The 20,522-nt window shown below is 62.4% G+C and overlaps 3 protein-coding genes across 7 annotated transcripts in view; 2 read left to right on the top strand and 1 right to left on the bottom strand.

Annotated features, from left to right (window-relative positions):
* The window catches only part of CD81 (CD81 molecule), a gene marked incomplete at its 5' end in the record, with an annotated part of 20,280 nt that extends 17,941 nt beyond the window's left edge, over positions 1-2,339 (top strand). Inside the window, 4 exons of the mRNA XM_017886042.1 lie at positions 34-464; positions 811-912; positions 1,570-1,656; positions 1,746-2,339. Coding sequence (XP_017741531.1) covers positions 34-464; positions 811-912; positions 1,570-1,656; positions 1,746-1,808 — 683 coding nt within the window. The remainder of the gene's footprint in view (positions 1-33; positions 465-810; positions 913-1,569; positions 1,657-1,745) is intronic.
* A 2,282-nt stretch (positions 2,340-4,621) lies between these two features.
* Positions 4,622-8,339, top strand: TSSC4 (tumor suppressing subtransferable candidate 4). Of its 2 annotated transcripts, XM_017887501.1 has the most exons (4): positions 4,622-5,249; positions 6,762-6,907; positions 7,066-7,107; positions 7,300-8,339. In XM_017887501.1, the coding sequence occupies exons 3-4, from the start codon at positions 7,089-7,091 to the stop codon at positions 8,076-8,078; spliced, it is 798 nt and encodes a 265-aa protein (XP_017742990.1). In that variant the 5' UTR covers positions 4,622-5,249; positions 6,762-6,907; positions 7,066-7,088; the 3' UTR covers positions 8,079-8,339. The 2 variants fall into 2 exon arrangements, with proteins under 2 accessions (XP_017742990.1, XP_017742980.1); XM_017887491.1 differs by having other exon boundaries at positions 7,066-8,339.
* Positions 8,340-8,432: 93 nt separating this feature from the next.
* TRPM5 (transient receptor potential cation channel subfamily M member 5) overlaps positions 8,433-20,522 on the bottom strand; it is a 23,655-nt gene continuing 11,565 nt past the window's right edge. Inside the window, exons 11-26 of one of the 4 annotated variants that reach the window (XM_017887465.1) lie at positions 19,784-20,134; positions 19,572-19,712; positions 19,380-19,503; positions 18,736-18,881; positions 18,161-18,273; positions 17,827-17,910; positions 17,447-17,705; positions 16,697-16,815; positions 16,197-16,329; positions 15,928-16,102; positions 12,242-12,395; positions 11,533-11,714; positions 11,107-11,239; positions 10,466-10,538; positions 9,943-10,039; positions 8,433-9,480 (exon numbers count right to left, since the gene is read on the bottom strand). In XM_017887465.1, the coding sequence (XP_017742954.1) occupies positions 9,371-9,480; positions 9,943-10,039; positions 10,466-10,538; positions 11,107-11,239; positions 11,533-11,714; positions 12,242-12,395; positions 15,928-16,102; positions 16,197-16,329; positions 16,697-16,815; positions 17,447-17,705; positions 17,827-17,910; positions 18,161-18,273; positions 18,736-18,881; positions 19,380-19,503; positions 19,572-19,712; positions 19,784-20,134 (2,394 nt within the window). In that variant the 3' untranslated portion in view covers positions 8,433-9,370. Of the gene's footprint in view, positions 9,481-9,942; positions 10,040-10,429; positions 10,539-11,106; positions 11,240-11,532; positions 11,715-12,241; positions 12,475-15,927; positions 16,103-16,196; positions 16,330-16,696; positions 16,816-17,446; positions 17,706-17,826; positions 17,911-18,160; positions 18,274-18,735; positions 18,882-19,379; positions 19,504-19,571; positions 19,713-19,783; positions 20,135-20,522 lie in introns of all 4 variants that reach the window. The other 3 variants (XR_001888263.1, XR_001888266.1, XR_001888265.1) reach the window with 3 other exon arrangements.

Here is a 20,522-nt window from a genome sequence, read left to right as displayed (position 1 = left end):
CCCTCCTCTCCTGTGGCGGGTGGGGCGGGTGAGGGGCACCCTCCTCTCCTGTCGCGGGTGGGGGTTGGGCTGACCCATGGTTTGTGGGAGCTCTTTGGGCTCCTCCTGGGTCCCCCTTGCTAGGAGGATCTCCAGGGCTTTCTGGAGGAGGCAGCATTGGGGCTGAGCACAAGGCCAACCTCCCATTCCCAGCACCCCTGGGGCAGCTGAGAGTGCAGAGTCCTTGTTCTCTGGGGTCTGGCCTCGAAGCCACCCTGCCCAGGGAGAGCCTGGGAAAAGTGCGTCCGCTTGGGGCGGGGTGGGGTGGGGGCAAGGTGGGGGAGGTCCCCCCTGTGCATGTGACCGCACCCCTCCCCCAGATCGCCAAGGATGTGAAGCAGTTCTATGACCAGGCCCTACAGCAGGCCGTGGTGGATGACGATGCCAACAACGCCAAGGCCGTGGTGAAGACCTTCCATGAGACGGTGCGGCCCGCGGGGGCGAGGGCAGGGAGCAGGGCCGCGGGAACCCGGCTGGGGAGTCTCGTCCTGGACAAATCCTGCCTCCGCCCAGACCTCAGGAGCAGGAGGTGCCCTTGGGACCTCCAGGACCCCTGGGCTCAAGTGGTCCTCGGGTGGGAACCTAGTGGGCCAGGCTGGCCCAGGGTGTGGAAAGCTCTGAGCAGCGCAGCTGAGGAGGAAGAAGGCTGGCCCCTGGATGCGTTCTGCAGTGGGGAGCACTGCATACCCCTGGCCGCCTCCCCGTGGGTTCCCCAGAGCCACCATCCCCCAGCCACGTCCAGGGCTGACCTCGCACCCCCGCTCTCTGCAGCTCGACTGCTGTGGCTCCAGCACGCTGACCGGTCTGACCACCTCAGTGCTCAAGAACAATCTGTGTCCCTCGGGCAGCAACATCATCAGCAACCTCCTCAAGGTGCGCGAGGCCGCTGGGGCCACGCCTGATCCCCTCGTGCCGCCCAGCCCCTGGGTGGGGTCGGCAGGTCACACGGCAGCCCCACGGGGAGCGACCATGCTGGGTGGCGTGGCCCCTGCCAGGGCTGCTCTGCTGGGAGGGTCAGGGTGGGACTGCATCTGGCCCACGAGGAAGGCAGGTGCCCTGCGCTGCGCATGCCGGGTGAAGAAGGTGGAGGCTCTGGGGGCGGGAACTCACCTGCACCCCCAGCTCCGCGTGTGCACTCGTGGGTGTGGACGCCCCTGACAGCCCGTAGCTGGCAGGGCCTGCAGGCCATATAGTGCCCTGTGGAAGTTCCTTGCTGAGGCCTCAGTGAAAGTCGTCAGTGGGTGCACATCAGTGATGCTGTAGGGGTCTAGTGACACCAATGATCGTGATCTCAGGGGAAAACGGCACAGTGTGTCCCAGGCATTTCGTGTTTACGTTAAAAAGAGTGGAAAACAGAAAGCCGGCAGAGGCCGGGCCGCTGCACCCACCTGTTCCGAGGCGGTGGGGGGTGGGGGCCTGTTTCCAGGATTCCCCTCTGCACTTTCTGTGGTGACCATGGATTACTAAGTGACAACAGGGAGCCGGAAGCCGAGGCCTGGCCCCTGACCACACGCGCCTGGCCCCCTGCAGAAGGACTGCCACCAGAAGATCGATGACCTCTTCTCCGGAAAGCTGTACCTCATCGGCATTGCTGCCATTGTGGTCGCCGTGATCATGGTGAGTGGGCGGGGGTGGAGGGCCTGCTCTCTGGGCTGCCCCTTCCGCAGGGCCCCATGCTGACCGCACCCCCCACCACCCTCCCGCAGATCTTCGAGATGATCCTGAGCATGGTGCTGTGCTGTGGCATCCGGAACAGCTCCGTGTACTGAGGCCCCGCAGCTCTGGCCGCAGGGACCTGTGCAGTGCCCCCCCGAGTGACCCGGACACTTCTGAGGGGGCCATCACCGCCTGTGTATATAACGTTTCCGGTATTACTCTGCTACACGTAGCCTTTTTACTTTTGAGGTTTTTTGTTCTGAACTTTCCTGTTACCTTTTCAGGGCTGACGTCACATGTAGGTGGCGTGTGTGAGTGGAGACGGGCCTGGGCCTTGGGGACTGGAGGGCAGGGGTCCTTCTGCCCCTGGGGTCCCAGGGAGTTCTGCCTGCTCAGCCAGGCCCCGCCTGGGAGCCACTTGCCCAGAGACTCAGCTTGGCCGACCTGGGGGGCTGTGTCCACCCAGCCCGCCCGTCCTGTGGGCTGCACAGCTCACCTTGTTCCCTCCTGCCCCGGTTCGAGAGCCGAGTCTATGGGCACTCTCTGCCTTCATGCACCTGTCCTTTCTAACAGTCACCTCCAACTGTAATCACAACATCCTGAATCCATCATTTAATAAAGAAGGAACATCAGGCATGCCACCAGGCCTGTCCAGCCCCTCAGTGCCAGTGGCGTCTGAGACCTCGGGGTTGGCCAGAGGGCAGGGGAGTCCGGCACGGGTGGGGCTTGGCTCTGTGGACTGTGGGGGCTCCAGGGTGAGGGGGTGGGTTGGGATCCCTGGTATTCACAAAAGGAGTCACTCTGTAAAATTTGTGGAATTATTTATTCTGAGCCAAATAAGAGCACCTGTGGCCTCTGACACAGCCCCGGGAGGTCCTGAGAACTGGTGCCCAAGGTAGTCCGGCTACTTGAATTTATACATTTTAGGGACATAAGACATCAATCAATACATCTAAGATGTATGTTGGTTTAGTCAGAAAGGTGGGACGATTTGAAGGGGAGGGACTTTCAGGTCATAGGCAGATTAAAAGATGTTCTGATTAACAATTGGTTGAGTTTATCTAAAGACCTGAAATCAATAGAATGGACTGTCTGGGTTAAGAGAAGGAGTTGTGGAGACCAAGATTCTTATTATGCGGATGAAGCCTCCAGATTGTAAATGTTTCTTACCAGACTTAAAAAGGTGCCAGAATCTTAGTTAATTATCTCCTGGATCAGGAAATAGACCCTGAAAGGGAGGAGGATTCTCTATTGAATGTAGATTTTCCCAAGAGACAGCTTTGCAGGGCCATTTCAAAATACATCAGAGAAATATATTTTGGGGTAAAATACTTTGATTTCTTTCAGGGCCTGCTGTCACATTGGCATCTTATTGATACACAGTCTGTTTTGTGAGTCTTAAGGTCTCTGTTTATTTTTAGAGTTTCACTCTTGTCGCCCAGGCTGGAGTGCAGTGGCGTGGTCTCGGCTCACTGCAACCTCCACCTCCCAGGTTCAAGCGATTCTCCTGCCTCAACCTCCCGAGTAGGTGGGACCACAGGAATGTACCACCACACCCAGCTAATTTTGTATTTTTAGTAGAGACAGGGTTTCACCATGTTGGCCAGGCTAGTCTCGAACTCCTGAACACCCGAACTCAGGTGATCCACCAAGTGCTGGGATTATAGGTGTGAGCCACCACACCCAGCCTAAGGTGTCTGTTTTAATGTGAATGCTGGTCAACTGTGCCTGAATTCCCACTGGAAGAGGGTATAATGAGGCACATTGGGCCACCCACGGTCATCATGGCCTGAACTAGCTTTTCAGGTTTACTTTAGAATGCGTTTGACCAAGAGGTGTCCATTCGGTTGGTTGGGGTTGCTTAGAATTTCACTTTGGGTTTAAACCAGGGAGTAACTCCAGGTAGCAAGGGCCCTTTTTGGAAGGGTTCTCTGTGCTACCTCGTGGGACGGGGCTTGCTCTGGGTCGGGCTGCTTTTCCCTAGTTGCGGGGAGGGGGATGCTGACACATTTAACTGACCCCTGGAGGAAATGAGTGCCTGGGAATTCATGTCTAGGGCTCCCAGCAGCCTCTTTGCAGGCCAATTTGGAAACTGTCCCCAGCCTTGCATTTTAGGGGGTTGCAGAGTCTCTCAGCAAGCCCTCCTCCCCTGCTGCTCCCAACTTCCAAGCCTGCACTGGTTGGGGTAACAGGATGGTTCAAGAAGCCCCCTCTTACTTTCCACTATGTTCCCTGTGGGGAGGGAAGAGCAGTTTAAGGAATAAGGTATCCCAAAGGCGCATAGCAGACCGGGGGCCGAGGAGTGGGTCCTGCTTCCCCTCCTTTTCTCTAGGCTGAGCCACAGCAGGGCCTTGAATCCTATTTCCCAGCGGATGCCAGGACAGCAGGCCCTGGGGGAGTTCTCTCTCGAGCCTTTCAGCGGGACCAGAGGTCTAGCAGCCAAGGGAAACTCAGATTCCGTGACTGTGTGGGGCATGAACTCTCCCAGCTGAGAAGGGGCACAAGGTGCCAACAGGGCCCAGCGGCCAAGGGCGACGCGGCTTGTGGAAGGGAGAACCTGGGCCCTCGTCTTCCCTTTCAGGGCGGGCAGCTGACCTGCCCCTGCCGTGGACAGGCTCCCAAGCATGGCGGAGGCCAAACCTTCCCAGCTGCCGCCCACCCAGCCACGCTGACTTGGAAGCTTGAGCGTTCAGTGGCCTCCATCCTGCCCGGAAGGACCAGGGACCTGGCCCCGGCTTCCCTGCAGCGCCCTCGGGGGACGTCTCCGTGCCTCCCGGAGCCCGGACCAATGCACCAGCGCTGAGGGCCCAGAGGTGTTAGGGTGGCCGGGCAATTGTGTGAGGACGACGCCCCACAAGTCTGCGGCCAGGGTCCAGTAAACCCCTAGGGGTGGGAAAGCGTCGGCCCAGCCAGCGGGTAAAGCCCCCTTCACCCGTGGCCCAGCGGCCACGACCCCGCGTCTTCATCTCGGGCTGGGACCGCCTCTGCGTCTGGCCTGAGCGGCACCGTGGGATCCCGGGGAGCCCCGCCTTGCTGCATTGACGAAGCCCAGGAGGAGCAACAGTTACCGCTTCCGGTCATGACCGGAAGTGCCAGGAACGGCATTCGTTTTCCATACGAGATGATGCACTTCCTGCCTGGGGCGGCCGCTGTTCTCGCGGCTTCCGGCAGGTGGCACTGGGACCACGGGAAGCCGGCCCAGCTGTCGGTTAGCAGTCGAGCATTCTGGGAATTGCAGGCCTGGTCCCTCCTCTTCCTGTTCTTCTTGGTCAATTCCGGTCTTGGTTCCCCAACAAATGCCATCGTTTCCGGGGCCGCTTCCGAGCCGGACCCAAGAGCCGGGGAGTAGCGTAGAGGGGCGGGCGCGCGCACAGGGCTACACGTCCCGACAGGCGTCGGGAGTTGCGGCCCAGTGCCTTGTGGGAGTTGTAGTTCTGCAGGCGCGGAAGCCGCGGCGCTCGGCCGGCAGAGCACTCGGTTTCCCAGAGGGCTGAGCGCGCCGCGCAGACGTGCGGCGCCGACCAAGATGGAGATGGCCGTGCATCCTTGAGCCGGTAGGTTTGTGCTGAGGGAGGACGGGCCACGGTGGCCGGCCGAGCCTCCGGAAGGTCACCGAGCGCAGCTTTAACACCTGAGCTCGGAGGCCCCGCTGTGCTCGCCGACCCCCGTACCTTGCGACCGGGCCCTTGGCACCCACAGCATCCTCGTGAGGCCGCCGGGCCTGTCCAGCCCGACTTCGCACCGAGAGCCAACTTGTCACTAAGAGTTCGTTTTTTCCCTGGCGGGGAGGTCTTGCTGGCACATAGAGGGGAGAAAGGCCGGGCTCTGCATTCATGTGGAGAAAGAGACGGCTTCCTTCAGCCTCCGGACATGAAGGAGTCAACTCTGCCCTTCCACTCATTGCCGGATCTCGCCGAGAACGGACTCCCGGAGTCCCTGTCTTGCCGCCCGATCCCCGCTCCCCCTCGGAGTGCCCCGCTGACCAGGCTGCTTCTGGCTTTGGCGGCGTTCTGCTGCAGAGGACGGGAGTGCGAATCTGGGAAGCAGGGGTCTGGTTGGAACTCCAGCTTCGTCTGCAACATACTGTGTGACTTGGGCAAATTTTGTCCCCCGCCCCGTACCTGCCAGCTTTAAAACGGTCATCAGTGTGGGGGGTGCTGGGTATTGCCTTTCCCTGGGGTGGCTTCTTCACTGAGGAGAGTCACGCCTCAGAGGAATTGAGGTCCTTCCTGTGTCTGACCTGGTGGAGGGCACTAACAGCCCCTAATAATACCCCTGACCCCATCCTTGTTGGGTGCACAAGACACAGGTCACCCTGGGCGGGCAAGGAGTGTTGGTAGCAGGAGAGGAGTCAGTGGATGGATGGCCGAGGACAGTGCAGAAGGGTGTGGATGGGCCGTCTCTTTTGCTTGGAAACGCAAGTTCTGAGGCACCTAGTCACTCTACCACTAAATGGGTGCAGGAGGCAGCGCTTGTCTGCCCAGCTGGAAAGACAAGGTATGTGCTGAGTGTTACAGGAGGAAGGCCACTGGAGGTCGCTCCAGGAGCTGCGGGGATTTGCCTCTGCCTAGCAGGGCTGCTCAAGGTGATGGTCGACACCCCACTTTCCTGAGAGCTTGACCCTCAGATGCCAGGGCCTTGACTGCAGATTCCTTGGGAGCTCCCGGCGATCTTCCAGCAAATAGGAGCAAACCTTTTCCTTGTGGATCAGGAAGGTGCCGGCTCTTTGTGGAGTACCAACTGCTCACCCTGCACAGCAAGCAGCTTATAAGTGGCCCTCCTGCCTGATCTTGGCCCTGGGTTTAAGCCCTGTGTGGCTGCTTACTACTAAAATCGCTTAGTAGCTCCAAGCTTGCCTGCAGAGGGTTGGCATGACTAGATGAGGTAATGAGTCAAAAGTCCCTACCCTGAGACCTAGCCTGTCAGGGGCTCTGAAAACCCAGACTTAGGTCGGTCCTGCCTAGCACCTTGAGAGGTGACAATGTGCTGGCACTGGTCACAACCTGTTTCACACATGTGTGCTCTGGTCTGAGGTTGGTCCTCTCCCCCACCCCACCCACCTGCAGTTGAGCAGCTGAACAGCAGCAATGCCGGGGCACTCCCAGGCCTGAGACGACCACGCTTGTGCCACTGAGGACCTTCGTTCACCTGGCCCACTTGGCTGTCCAGTCACACTCCAGTGTCAACCACTGGCACCCAGCAGCCAAGAGAGGTGAGAGGAGGGCTTGGAGGGGGAGGCGGGACTCCACCCTGTGTAGGACAGTTGTCAGTTGATTCTCTACTCGTCCAGGGCCAGTGGGTCTGCAGGGGGAACTCATTCTCAATACTGTTCCTCCTGAGAAACAAACTTCCTGGGCCGTTTTGGTTTAGGTGTGGCGTGGCCCTGGGGACCCATGGCTGATGCAGGGACAGGTGAGCCGTCCCCCAGCGTGGAGGGCGAGCACGGGACGGAGTATGACACGCTGCCTTCCGACACAGTCTCCCTCAGTGACTCGGACTCTGACCTCAGCTTGCCCGGTGGTGCTGAAGTGGAAGCACTGTCCCCGATGGGGCTGCCTGGGGAGGAGGATTCAGGTCCTGATGAACCACCCTCACCCCCGTCAGGCCTCCTCCCGGCCACGGTGCAGCCATTCCATCTGCGAGGCATGAGCTCCACCTTCTCCCAGCGCAGCCGTGACATCTTTGACTGCCTGGAGGGAGCGGCCAGGAGGGCTCCATCCTCTGTGGCCCACACCAGCATGAGTGACAATGGAGGCTTCAAGCAGCCCCTAGCGCCCTCAGGCCGGTCTCCAGTGGAAGGCCTGGGCAGGGCCCATCGGAGCCCTGCCTCCCCAAGGGTGCCTCGGGTCCCTGACTACGTGGCACACCCCGAGCGCTGGACCAAGTACAGCCTGGAAGATGTGACCAAGGTCAGCGAGCAGAGCAATCAGGCTGCCGCCCTGGCCTTCCTGGGCTCCCAGAGCCTGGCTGCCCCCACTGACTGCGTGTCCTCCTTCAACCAGGACCCCTCCAGCTGTGGGGAGGGGAGGGTCGTCTTCACCAAACCAGTCCGAGGGGTTGAGGCCAGACACGAGAGGAAGAGGGTCCTGGGGAAGGTGGGAGAGCCGGGCAGGGGCGGCCTTGGGAACCCTGCCACAGACAGGGGCGAGGGCCCCGTGGAGCTGGCCCATCTGGCCGGGCCCGGAAGCCCAGAGGCCGAGGAGTGGAGCAGCCCCCATGGGGGCCTGCAGGAGGTGGAGGCACTGTCAGGGCCTGTCCGCAGTGGGTCTGTGCCAGGTCTCCCGCCGGTGGAGACTGTTGGCTTCCATGGCAGCAGGAAGAGGAGCCGAGACCACTTCCGGAATAAGGGCAGTAGCCCTGAGGACCCAGGTGCTGAGGTCTGAGAGGGAGATGGCCCAGCCTGACCACACTGACCACTGCCATCCTGCTGCCTTCCCAGTGGGGCTAGTCAAGGGGCAGCCTGGCCACTGCCCAGCTGGAATGGAAGCCTGCAGGCTGCCTGTAGGTGGCGCTGGCGGCCCTGGCTGCAGCTCTGGGCGGCGTCCTCCGGAGCAGAGACCTGCTGAGGCCACTGGGGTGTGAGGTGTGGGCTAGAAGCACTGGCTTCCTGGTGGGGACAATAAAGGTTTTGGGTCTTTCTCAGACTTTGTGTATATTTGGGCCCTGCTTACTCAAAGGGGTCTGTCGGCAGCAAGAGGTCCCCACACCTGACAGTGCTGGACCACTCGAGGGTGGCTGACACCTGCATCCCTCAACAGCAGATCACCCAGGTGACAGCAAAAGTTGGAAACCCCAGGCCTCCTCTAGGGCTTGTGGCTCAGTGGCAGGTGTCCAGCGAGTACCCTCAACGGGCCTGAGTGGGTCCAGAATCTGCCCTCCCCCAACCAAAGCCCACAGGATGCCATCAGCCCCAGGCCTAGTGCAGACTACAGCTTGGGAGGTGGCAGGGAGATGACAAAATGGGTCTGGACAGAGGAGGCTGGGGGGTGAGGGGGGGCTTGGGCAGGTGTTTGACTGAGCCAGGGGTCCAGTTTTATTTGGGTGTTTTCCAGGCTCCGCTGGAGATAAAGCAGCCACTGGCACCAACAGGGGTTGTGTCCTAGCGCCATAAACACCCGTGTATGCTGTGCTGGCCATTGGGTGTCAGGCGGACAGCCGCCAGACGCCGTGGGTGCCCAGCCCTGTCTTCCAGGAGCCAATTACCTGAGCCCCAAAGCACCTTTTGGGTCTTAAGTGGCAGAAATTCTAACCACTAGTGTTTCAAAAAAAGATGAGTCTCTTGTCAGGCAACACAAGTCAGGGCAGAGGTGGGTGCAGACCCCACAGCAGCTGCTCAGTCTGGATGGGGGTGCCCCCGTCACACCGAAGGGCCAGCTTTTCTGTGGTGCAGGCTGCTCAGTTTCCAGGTGGGGTTACGGTGGGGCACGTTTTCGGCCCAGGGAGCTGTGCCTGTCAGAGTAGACAGCCCCATGACACTGCGGTGCCCCCAGGGAGGCCAGGAGGGACAAGGAGCGGTTCCTTTGGGTGAGGGTCTGGTGAGGCACCAGGAGGGCCATTGTCTGCTGGGGGGTCTCCTGCCCCCTGGGGGTTCCACTGGAGGTCGGCAGAGGTCAGTGCACAAGACCCAGGGTGGCCTGCTGAGGTGAGGTGGCCCTCATATGGCAGGCCAAGCAGCTTAGGTGTCCGAGGAAGGCTGGCCAGCCCCGGGTGGTTCCTGGCCATGTAAACCCCCTCTATGGTAAGAGGCCACCAGCCGGCTTCCCCCACCACAGTGTCGAGAGCCTGCTGGGAAGGAAGGGCCTCCTGAGCGGTGGGAGGCAGCAGGGCAGGCCCAGGAAGGGGAGAGGTCGCTGGCTCAGAGGAAGGGCCAGGATGCCATGACTCTCCGAGTGAGTCCCCACAGGCCAGCCTGGGGACGATGGGGAGCCCAGAGACAACCAGGCCTCCGCCTGCACTCCTGGGACTAGGAAAGCAACCCCCGTGAGGCTGAGGGGCCTTTTTGCCTCCTGAGCAGGACAGCCCAGTAGGGCCTGTGCCAAGCAGAGCCTCAGGAGTCTGAGTGAACCACATTTGACCCTGGCCGAGGCCGGGGCTCCATCGGAGGCTTCCCACACTGCCCTGAAGAACCGTGTCCAGCCAAGGCCTCCTGAGACTCCCAGGCCAGGCAGGGAAGGCAGAGTACACAGCACAGCCTACGGCCCCCCACCTGCTCCCACCAGCCACTGCAGGGTGGGTGCCCATGCTCACCCTCATCCCATGCTCCCCAAACAGGCTTACTCCAGGGGCTGCCACCCTGGGCCAGCATGTCAGCCACAGAGGACACGAGCACCGAGCAATAGTTGATCTGGAGGAGGGAAACATGTCCGGGAATCTCCAGGGCTCTCTCAGGACAGCAGGGGACAGGCAGCCTCCCCATCTCCCCTATCCTGCCAGGGCCCCCGCTGCCCCATGACGCCTCCCTCTGGGAGCTGCCACTCAAAGGCAGGGGTGGGTGAGGCTCCCGTGAGGCATGTAGAGTGAAACGCAAGGGGTCTTAAATGTGACACCCCTCATTTAAGGCTGTGGCCTCTCAAGTGGCGGGGTGGGAGCAGGCACAGGTGGGGGACGGCCCCTCTTCCCCAGGACCTTCCTCCGCCCACTGGGGTGCTCCTGTCCTGTCTCTGGTCTGGCTCATTTCTGTGAGTGACCGGGCAGGGCTGTGGGCAGGTCCCAGTAGCCCCATGCAGCCACCCACCTCCCATCAGGGAGAGGAGCTCCGGGGCTCGCTTGCCTGTGACTCCAGATGCTTGATGTGTTTTTCTTGCTCCCTCAGCCCCCCGAGGTACTTGGCAACGAAGTCCACTCTGCGGCAGGAGCAGGCAGGCAGCTGTGGATGGCCACGCACCACTCCGCGTGTGGGGAGCCTCCCCATCCCCCAGGCCTCCCTGTGTGCCCAAGTCTGGGTGCCCTGGCCCTTTCCCTTCCCCCCTCATGCCCAGATCTGGTGGCACCAGGACCCCTCAAAGTGCACCTGGCGCAGGTACAGAGCGCTCTGTGCCTTCCTGGTAGGGCTGGGGTGCCGTCCCTGCCTGGGCACACCACCTAGCAAGATGGTACAGGGCAGGCAGTCGGGAACAGGCCCCTGGAGCCAGGGCTGGAGGGAAGCCAGGGGTGGGTAGTCCCACTCCTGAGACCACAGCAGGGAGGGCACCAACGGTCACTGTGCGCGCTCCCTTTTCGCCTGGCCAGGCGTCCCAGCAGGGTCCTGCACAGGTCAGGCTGGAAAGCTAGGCCCTTGGGCTTGGACAGGGCCCTGCCCCTACCCGTTCAGCTTCGGCTCCCCAGCTCAGATCCTCTGTCACTGACGCCAAGGGCACATCCCCGCTTAAAGGCAGCCCGACACCCACCAGTGATCAGGACAGGCCCCCGCACCTGTTGGCGGTTTTCCGCAGCACCTCCCCCTCGCTGTCCCTCTTCCGCTTCTCCATCTTGCTCAGGAAGTTCTCCTTCTGCACTGTCTCCCAAGTGACGACCTTCTGGTCCAGGGGGTCTGGCAGGTCTCTCTCTGGGAAAGCAGGGCGGCAGTCAGCATTACTAGAGCACATGGGCCTCAGTGGCAGAGCCCAGGCCTGGTCCCCGGGCGAGGTAGGCCAGGCAGGAGTGAGTGGGGCCCAGCCAGCGGATGGAGGGCAAGAACAACCCTGTGCACGGATGGCCAAGCTGCAGGGGGACGGGCTCAGCTGTGCCAGCCTGCACAGAGCCCAGCCGAGGACCCACGGGGCTGAGGAGGGGCCCAGGTCTCTCCAGACCCGTCTCCGGCGCACAGCCCCGCCCTGGGACCCACCACCCCGGCCTCACCCAGGTGCTCCCGCTTGTGCTCGGCCTCCTTCTTGAAGACCCTGCGGAGTGCCAGGCTCAGGTGGCTGAGCAGGATGAAGGGCGGGGCCAGGGCGGGGCGCTCGTGGTACTCCACAATCAGGTTGTAGCGCTGGAACTTCCAGAACATGTCTGCGTTGCCCTGCACCACCTGGAAGGTGTAGCTGCAGGGGCACAGCCGAGCCGTCACCGACCGGCTCCCCCGCCCACCTGGGGGACGCATCCCACCTGCACCCTGATTGCTGTTGGGGAGCCCTTTTTGAAACCGAGGCCCAGCACTGCTTCTGCGTTGCCTGTGGGGTGTGTCACGAGGGGCCGAGGCCCAGCACTGCTTCTGCGTTGCCTGTGGGGTGTGTCACGAGGGGCCGAGGCCCAGCACTGCTTCTGCACTCTCCTTGGGTCTTCCCCTGGCCACTCTGCTCTCCTGGACAAGCCCAGAGTTCTCGCCACAGCACCCGTCCCGCAAAGACCCAGGCCCTGCTTCCTGGGACCAGGAGGGCGGCCCACAGAGTTCGAGGTCTTGGGCAGGCAAAGCCCCGCAGTCCAGGCTGTGCCGCCTCCTATCTGCCCTGGGGCACCAAGCCCCACCCTCTGCGGCGCACCAGGTGGACCGGAAGGAGGCGGTATTGGGGAATGGCCCTCTGCTCCCTCTGCCCCAGGGCTCTCTCCTCCAGGAGTTGGGTGGAGTCACCTGAACATGGCGATAAGCAGGTTCATGAGCAGCACGTTGGTGACCAACAGGAAGGTGACCAGCAGGAGGATGACCAGCCAGTTGGCGTAGAGGCTGGGGCAGGATGGTGAGTCCTCCAGCAGCAGTGGGTGGGTGGAGCAGTTCACACGGGCTTCTGGAAGGCAAGGGTGCCGTAGGGACCACCGTGGGGACCAGACCAGGGGCAGCCACAAGGGCAGCCTCAGGCAAACGCCCTGAGGTAGAGAGCTTAGTCTTAGTGTTGAACCCAGGGGACATGGGTGCTCGTTAGGTGACCCACTGTCCCAGTTCACCCAGGATGGCCTGGGGTTTAACACCGAAACCCCCATCACAGCAAACCAGAACCAGACGAGTGGTGAGCCCCACCCTGGGCCCCTCTGCCATGTCTGCTGGGCTTCCACCAGGGGATGGAGTCAGCCAGGGCCACAGGCCCTGGAGGTAGAGCCAAGACCCCCAGAGGGATGGAAGGTGAGGGACAGAGGGGTCACAGGGCACAGGTTTCTGCTGGTTGTTGCATGTGTTAAAACCTCCACCCCTCATCCTAAAAAAGCCTCTGCTGTTGAAGGTTTGGGGAGAGCTGCTGAGGAAAGGGAGATGGGGTCCTTACTGCAGGACGTCTCAGAGCCTTTACAGCACTAACCCCTGTGATCATACTGCAAGCTGGGGAGTAATTCCGCCACCTTTCCAAAATGTATTGAGCCAGCAGGCTCCAGACAGGGCTTGCTGCAAGCCCTGAGGGCACCGATCCCGCACTGGGCCACTCAAGTCAAGAACATTCTTCAGGCAGTGCACTCTGGGAGCTGGCAGGCTGAGCTCCCTCGGCCCTGGGCAGGGACACCCTGGAGGGGCAGCAGATCTCACTCCAGTCCCTTAAAACCAGAACCTCACACCGGCTTCTCCATTGCAGGGGTCAGCCTTGGACCCCCACCCCACCCCAGCCTGCAGGGCAGGAGGAGGGAGGAGGGAGCCACAGTGGGAGTCAGGGTGCTCAGGGTCCCAGCCAGAGGCCAGAGCGTGCCCCGGCCATCCGGGACCACATATCCCCTCCATATCCTAATGGGAGCTCCGCTCTCTCCTCCCTCCCCAGCATGCACACTGGGGTGTGTCTGTGTGAGCCTGTACATGTGTTTGGATGTGCCTGGCACACGTGCTCATGTGTGAGTCTGTGTGAACACACTGGCACACACACGGGCACATTCCAGTGTGTCTTGGTGCCTGCCAGCTCCAGGTTGCTCTGTGGTGGGTTCTGGGGGTCTCCCTGTTCCCAGGTTCCTGCCTCTGTGCCTAGGTCCTGAGCTGGAGGGGTCCATTCTCCTTCCCGGGGTGAATTCCTGCCTTGTTTCTCCCGAGTGAGTTATTGTGACACATTGGCCCATGTGTGAGTTATTGAGTGTTTGTGTGTGCACTGGCAGTCAGTGAGCACCAGCCCTCCCCACGCTTCCACCCCAGGCCTGCCCCTCCTCTGCCCGCCCTGGCCACCTCCAGCCCATGAATCTGTTCCTGGGCAGACTGATGACCCCTCTCGTCCCTGCACCCTGGAGGAGCGGGCCAGGGCCAGCCTGGAGAGCCTGTTTGTGAAGCCGTAAATCTGTCTGATAAAAGCAGCTCTGAGGAATGAGACCCCCACACCCTCCCCAACTCTGATTTGGGAAGGCGCCACCAGGCTGGGCTGGAAATTAAATTGTCCCTGGGGCCTGGAGCCCCAGAGAACAAGCTCATCACCACAGCTCAACCCCAGCTCCAGCTTGGCACGAGTGCAGAGTGGGGCAGGGGGCTGTCCTGGGCTCTGAGGAGACCTGCAGGCTGTGCAGAAACTGTCTGAGCCTCAGTCTCCCTCTCAGCCCAGCATGTGCTAGTGAGTAACTCTCTGCCCAGCAGCATAAGGGGCTCATAGTGAGTGGCTGGGTTCAGCCTGAAGGGCCCAGACATTTGCTTGGCGGCTGAACTGACCCCAAGGAATTGCAGCTCAGAGAGGGGAAGTGACACATCTGAGACTCTCAGTGTGCGGCCGGGGCTGGCCCTGCTGTAGGCGTTTCAGCACAGGGTTCTGAGATCCCAGCAGCACCGCAGACCTCTCTGAGAGATCCCAGCAGCACCGCAGACCTCTCTGAGAGATCCCAGCAGCACCGCAGACCTCCCCGGGGCAGCACTCGGAGCAGGGCTCCTCGGGAGTCTGTTCCCCGCCTTCTCCCATCGAGAAGGAGGCTATGGCCAGGCCTGTCTCCTCATACGAGTGTCTGGGACTGCCCACCAGAGATGCAGCCACTCAAGAAAGGGGGACCCCCAACTCTGCCCAGGCTGGAGGCGCCTGTCTAGAGCTCCTCCTGCCCCGAGGGGCCCTGCGGACAGGGCAGTGTTGGAGACCATATGGTGAGGGCGAGGTGGGGTCGCAGGCAGGCAGGGTCTGGTTAAACTAATGGCCTGGAAAATGAATGCCTGTGATGAGCAAACACCAAAATGTCAGGAGAGGCTGCGGGGGCTAAGAAAACAGCCCAAGGAAATGAGCCGCGCTGGGAGAGGCGACTTCCATCACGGCGTCGCCCACGCCTGTCCCGGAGGCCTGTGTTTGCTCTGGTCTGGCCGTCATCCCATCAACAAATATTTATCGCGGATCCTGAGCGCCACTCCACAGAGGTCGGGGTCAGGCCTGGGCAGCACGTTGTGCCATGACTGCCCCGTGCTGGGCAGCCCCAGCCGCCTGACACTGCCTGAACAATGTTTCCCGCACCTTCTCGGCTGGATCTCCAAGCATACGGCACCCCTTGAGGGCCCCAGGGGCTGGCTGGCTGCTGGCCCACCTTCCCAGAGGTGTGCGTCCCCTCCCAGGTCGGGGCTCCTCACTGAGTCCCAGCCATCCCAGGCGCCTGCACAGGTCCCTGCCCCATCCCTGAGCTTCCCCATCCCTGAGCTTCCCACCAACCCATCAGCACAGAGGCCCCCATGGCCAAGCGGCTCTGTCCCCCCACCCCACCCTCCCCACTGCACTGGCGTATGAGAAAGTTTCCAGAGGCTCCACCAGCCCCAGCCAGTTACAGGGGTCGGCCTGGGGACACCCATAGGCACGGACAGGCCACACACACATGTTGGGGTGGGTCCCCAGGAGCAGCCAGGGTGCCTTTAGGAGTGGCCGCATGGTGGAAGGGTCTCGCCAGCAGGATGGCATAAGGGCTCTGGTGGGTGGGTGGGTGACGGGGCACCTAGGTCAAGCAGGGCCCTGTGGGAGAAGGGCAGAGGCCAGGGGCCGTGAGGAGAGCCGGAGGGCCCAGACCCCGGACGATAGCTGGGACAGCCTTTTGGCCCACTCTGTGCCCTTAGTGACTGCCCATCCCTTCGCCCCCGACAGACCACCCCCAGAGCAAAACTTGCCGCTTGGCCTTCCCAAGCAGGAGGCCAGTCCTGGCTGCCTTGGGATCTCCTTGTGTCTCCTTCCCAGCCCAAGGCCCAGGTCGGGGCTCCGTGACTGGAGCTGCCTCTGCCTCGGGAACCAGGCCTGGCCCTTTGGGGTGTGGGGGGCCTGGGGACCAGGCCTCAGCCACTTTTCCTATCTCTGCCCCAGGCTGGGGTCTCCCTCGCCCCAGCAGACCCCTCTGGAGAGACTCGTGCCCAGGACTTGTGCACACAGGGCTCCGCGTGCTCCCCGCCCCTGCCCCCGCTGGCTGTGCGCAAACCATCAATCTCGTCCAGTGGGATCTGCCCGAAGATCTGCAGGTAGGGCCGGTAGAGCACCCGGCGGAAGATCCACTCCAGGCGGCCGTCATGGGGGTGCAGCAGCGCCTGGGTGGTGACGCCGTAGGCCACGAGCCACACGCTCAGAAAGAAGAGGAAGAAGAAGACGTCCTTCATCTCCACAGGGCGGGGCAGAAAGAGGGGCATCAGCGGCCAGCCGGGGGCCCGGGCAGGGGCTGTCTGTCCCTCCAGGGCCAGGCCCGGGGCTCACCATGCGCTCCACCACGATGATCTTGGGGCCCAGCTGCTTGTGTATGGCAAAGATGTGGATCAGCCGCAGCGTGAACACCATGAAGTCCATGGCGAGGACTGTGCGGCCAGCCTCAAACGCCAAGGGCAGCATCCTGGAGGGTGGGAGGCTGATGCGGCTGCGGGGCCCAGAGAGGGGCAGGGGCTTCCCCAGGGGCACACAGCATGCCGGGTGTGGGCAGGGCCAGGGCCAGGCCAGGACTCCTGAGGCCCTGAGTGGCTTCATCTTTTATTTATTTATTTCTAGCAGACAGGGTCTTGCTCTGTCACCCGGGCCGGAGTGCAGTGTTGTGATCACAGCTTGCTGCAGCCTCAAATTCCCTGGCTCAAGTGACCCACCCGCCTCAGCCTCCTGAGTAGCTGGGGCCACAGGTGCCACCACCACGCCCGACCTGAGTGGCTTCATCTGGAAGCCTGCCCACAAGCCCCCCTGAGGCCACACGGCCTCTGGGCCCCACAGACCTGCAGGTGACACCCACGATGAACAGGAAGATGGCCACCATGTCACACTTGTTCCAGTTGTCCCCCACATACAGTGTGAACTTCTTCAGCAGGTGTGTGTCCTCATCTGTGAAGAAACCCTGGGAGGGAGGCAGGCAGTCCACTGAGAGCTGTCCAGGCCCCTCGCTGGGGACAGCCCTACCTGGACAAGCTCGAATCTGTAAGGATCAGGGTTCAGTGTGCCATGGGGATCGGGGTTCCATCTATGACCAGGGCCCAGGCTACCAGTGGGACTGGGGGTCCACTGAAGCTATTCCAGGGCTGTCTGGGGACAGAAGCTGAGGTCAGTCTCCACTTGGAGTCAGGGCTCTTTGTGCCCAGAGTCTAGGGATCAGTTTATTCAGTGTCTGGACTCAGTCTGTGATACAGGTCAGGGTTCAGACTCTGATGAAGGAGACCATGGTCTATGGCTCTCAGTCTGGGAAGGGCATGAAGGCTCAAGTCTGGAGCAGGAGCTCAGGGGCTCAGGTCTGGAGGGCAGGCGATGCGGAAGGCTCAGTCTGGAGCAGGGATCAAGGCTCGGTCTGGAGCAGGGCTCAGGGCTGGGTCCTTGACCAGGATCATGGCCACTGGTGACTGGGAAGGTGGGAGGCCCCATGCTGTTCTTGTTCTACAGATGGGTAGCCCCACCCCGAAAGGGTAGGACCCAGCTTAGGTTGCCCAACTTGAAGCTGCAGAGTGGAGGGGACCCAAGCTCGTGTGGCCACCTACCTGCCGGATTTCCTCCAGCACCAGTGTAAAGACCCAGAAGTAGAGAGTGACCTCGGGCCCTGAGGGTCCCTGGGGGGGCGGCCTGAAGTCCAACAGCAGGACGTAGGTGAACAGGAAGAGGAAGGCGAAGTACATGACCACATTCCCCAGGAACACAGTCACGGGAGCGCCCCAGAACTTCCGCCAGCGTGTGAGCAGGAAGACAGCACGCGGGCCTCGGTCACCCTGAGCCCTCGGCGCCTGCACCATCTCCTCCACCCTGTGCCGCAGAGAAGGCCGCAGTGGTGAGGCTGGTGCCCGGCCGGGTGCCCCACCACAGTCCAGCCTCCCAGCCACCACCCGCCGGTCCCCTCCACCCTGCCCGGCCCTCTGCCTCGCACCGGCTGTGCAGCAGACTCTTCTCCGTGTCCAGGCTGTCCAGCTCCTGCAGGTCCTCCAGGCCTGTCCTCAGGGAGGCTTCCTCACTGCAAGCACAGGAGAGCTCAGGCCTGCAGGAAGTACTCCCAGAGGCACCTGCGTGGCTCCGGGCGCTTGGCCATCAAAGTGCCCACTGGGTGCAAGGACTGCGGGGAGTGGGACCTGCAGGGAGTCTGGACTTGGGGGCTACAGAGTCAGACTGCCACCAGCACCAGCGAGGCCCAGGCCCTCCCTGTGGTTCCGGCACATGCACTGGTGCCTGCCCCAGCCAGCAGGCAGCCCACAGGCCTGACCCACCTGAAGGTGATGAGGTTGGTATAGACGAGGGCGGGGCAGAAGAAGGCTCCTAGCAGCCGCAGAATAGGCGTGCCTGCAGCCATGTCCCCCCACCAGATCCTGGTCAGGAAGGCCTGAGGTGAAGGCAAAACTGTTGGCTCCACCTCTGCACCTTCACCCAGGCTATGCCCTGCCCCAGGAATGCCCAGGTGCCTGGCCCACGTGAGCTGAAGGGGCGCCCAGCCCAGCGTTCCCTCCTGGAGCCCCCGCCCTGGTGGGGGACGTGCTCCTCGGGAGGCTCATCGCAGGGGTGTGGATTGAGCTGTTGTGCCCTTCACTGGGGAAAAGATTGGGCTTGGTGGTTGGGAAGGACTGAGAGGAGGAAGTGGCACCTCCACTGAGCCCAGAGGCAGGAGTGTGCCTGGTGGAGGAAGCCAGGGGGGCGCCTTCCAGGAACAGAAGCCCCACCCCGCTCCCCTGTGCTGGGGACAGGAGTGACAGGGCAGCCGCAGGCTGCAAAGTCAACTCAAGCTGGGTCCAGCTCGCCCGCCAGCCCTGCCCCCCGGCAGCTCTCCCCCAGGCCAGCTGGCACTCACCTGCACGCCATCGTGGGCAAAGAAGGCCTTGGCATCAGCCTCGGTGGCCAGGTGCAGGCAGGTGGTCTTGCTCCAGCAGCGGTTCCGGCGCACCAGCAGGGCGAAGGCGAGGTCCTCACTGTTGCTGTAGCACTCAGAAAAGAGGTCTGCCCCCGGAGACCCTGGCCGCTAGGACAAGACACCGATGCCCGGCCCCCAACGCCCCTCCTCCATCCCCCGCCCAGACCTGGGGTCTGTGGCCACACCCTGCGTTCACCTCCCAGGGCCCAGCCAGGCCTTCTGTCCCCACCTGGCCTGCTCCGGACCCTTCCTGACCCTTTGTCCTTCTCTGGCTCTTTCCCTCCCCCAGCAGGATGAGGGGCTCCGCCGCCCTGACTGTCCCTTGCCCCGCGGTAGGGCCCAGTGCATGCCTGGGGTGTGGGGCTCTCTCTTCTTCACCATGTGCCCAGCGGGCCCACACTCAGGGTCTGGGGCCGCCTCCACCCCAGGCAGAGCCATCTGTCCTCTCCCACAGAGGAGGCCACTGAGGGTACCTGGAGCCCCACGGCGGTAATGGGCGGCCCTGGCGAGGCCCAGGACCCTTTGTCTGACCCTCTATCACATCTTGCCCCGACGCACGGGCCTGGCCCCGGCCGGTCACTCACCCAGGGCCAGCTGCTCGTACTTTGCCTCGCGCATGGCTCGGGCCGCCTCGGCCTCCGTCTCCAGGTGCGACATCTCTTTGAGGATTTTGCAGGCGGCCAGAGCGGCTGCCACACCTTCCTGGCCCTAGGAGACCCGGTCTCAGGAGGCCGTCCCTCCCCCGCCCCCACGCTGGGCCCGCGGCCTCGGCTCACCATGGCCCAGAAGTAGGTGGCCATCTCGTGGCGGTTCTGCAGCACGGCCCACAGGAAGAGATCCCGCCAGGGGTTCTCACTCTTCTGGTTCAGGTCCAGCAGCCACTTCTGGCCTGTGGGCTGCTTGGCTGGGCCCTTCTCCTGGAGGACATGGGCGTCGGCCTCCCGCTGTGGCCCTAGTCTCACCCCCCATTCCCTGGAGCCCCGCTCACCGCCTTCCTGCGGCCCCCCGGCCGGCCGTCCTGGTAGAATCCTCGGCAGGCGTCCTGCAGGAAGTCCTTGAGTACACGGGAGACCTCGTGAAGGGAGAAGGCGGGTGGCCCCATGGGTGGCTCCCGGGCCTGCTGGGCACCCAGGCCGGCCAGCGTCAGCCGCGCCTCCTCCTGCTTCCGCTGCAGCAGGTCGAAGAGCAGGCTCTTGGGCGACACGGAGCGGTAAAGCTGCTGCAGCCGCCCATACGTCAGGAAGTCAGCCACGTCCGCGCCGTTGTCCACAAACAGGCGCACAAACTCAGGCTTGTTGCTGACCAGGGCGTCCACCATCACCTCCTCCAGGTCACAGGACTTGGCAGCCATGGGAACCCAAGGGAAGGGGGGCAAGAGAGTGAGTGAGAGACAGGAAGAGGGGGGCCAAAAGAAGGAGAGAGCAGGGAGCACGGGGACCCCATCCCCAGGGTCAGGTCACGCAGACCCTCGCGCTCTCCTGCACCCCAGCCTGCCCCCTGAGTTGGAGCGGGCACAGAGGGGCCAGTCGTGAGAAAATGCTGAGGGTGTCACAACCCCCTTGGGCTTCGAGGACAGCTGGCACCCATCCGGCTCTGCCTGGGCCAGCGAGCGAGGCAGAAGCGCGGGTGGAACCGTGTGTCCTGGTCTTGCCCCGGACTTTGGGACCGCTGGGAATGGGCTCAGCCAAGCAGCCCGCAGGGTGCAGGAGCAGGCAGCGTAGGCAGTT

The sequence above is a fragment of the Rhinopithecus bieti genome, unplaced genomic scaffold (assembly GCF_001698545.2).
Source record: "Rhinopithecus bieti isolate Rb0 unplaced genomic scaffold, ASM169854v2 scaffold_1014, whole genome shotgun sequence".
NCBI classification, from domain to species: domain Eukaryota; kingdom Metazoa; phylum Chordata; class Mammalia; order Primates; family Cercopithecidae; genus Rhinopithecus; species Rhinopithecus bieti.
Note: the sequence above shows the minus strand (reverse complement) of the source record. Positions and strands in the feature narration are given on the sequence as shown.

Excerpts from the sequence above, each read along its gene's own strand:
- TSSC4 (XM_017887491.1), top strand. The coding sequence starts at position 7,089 with ATGGCTGATGCAGGGACAGGTGAGCCGTCCCCCAGCGTGGAGGGCGAG.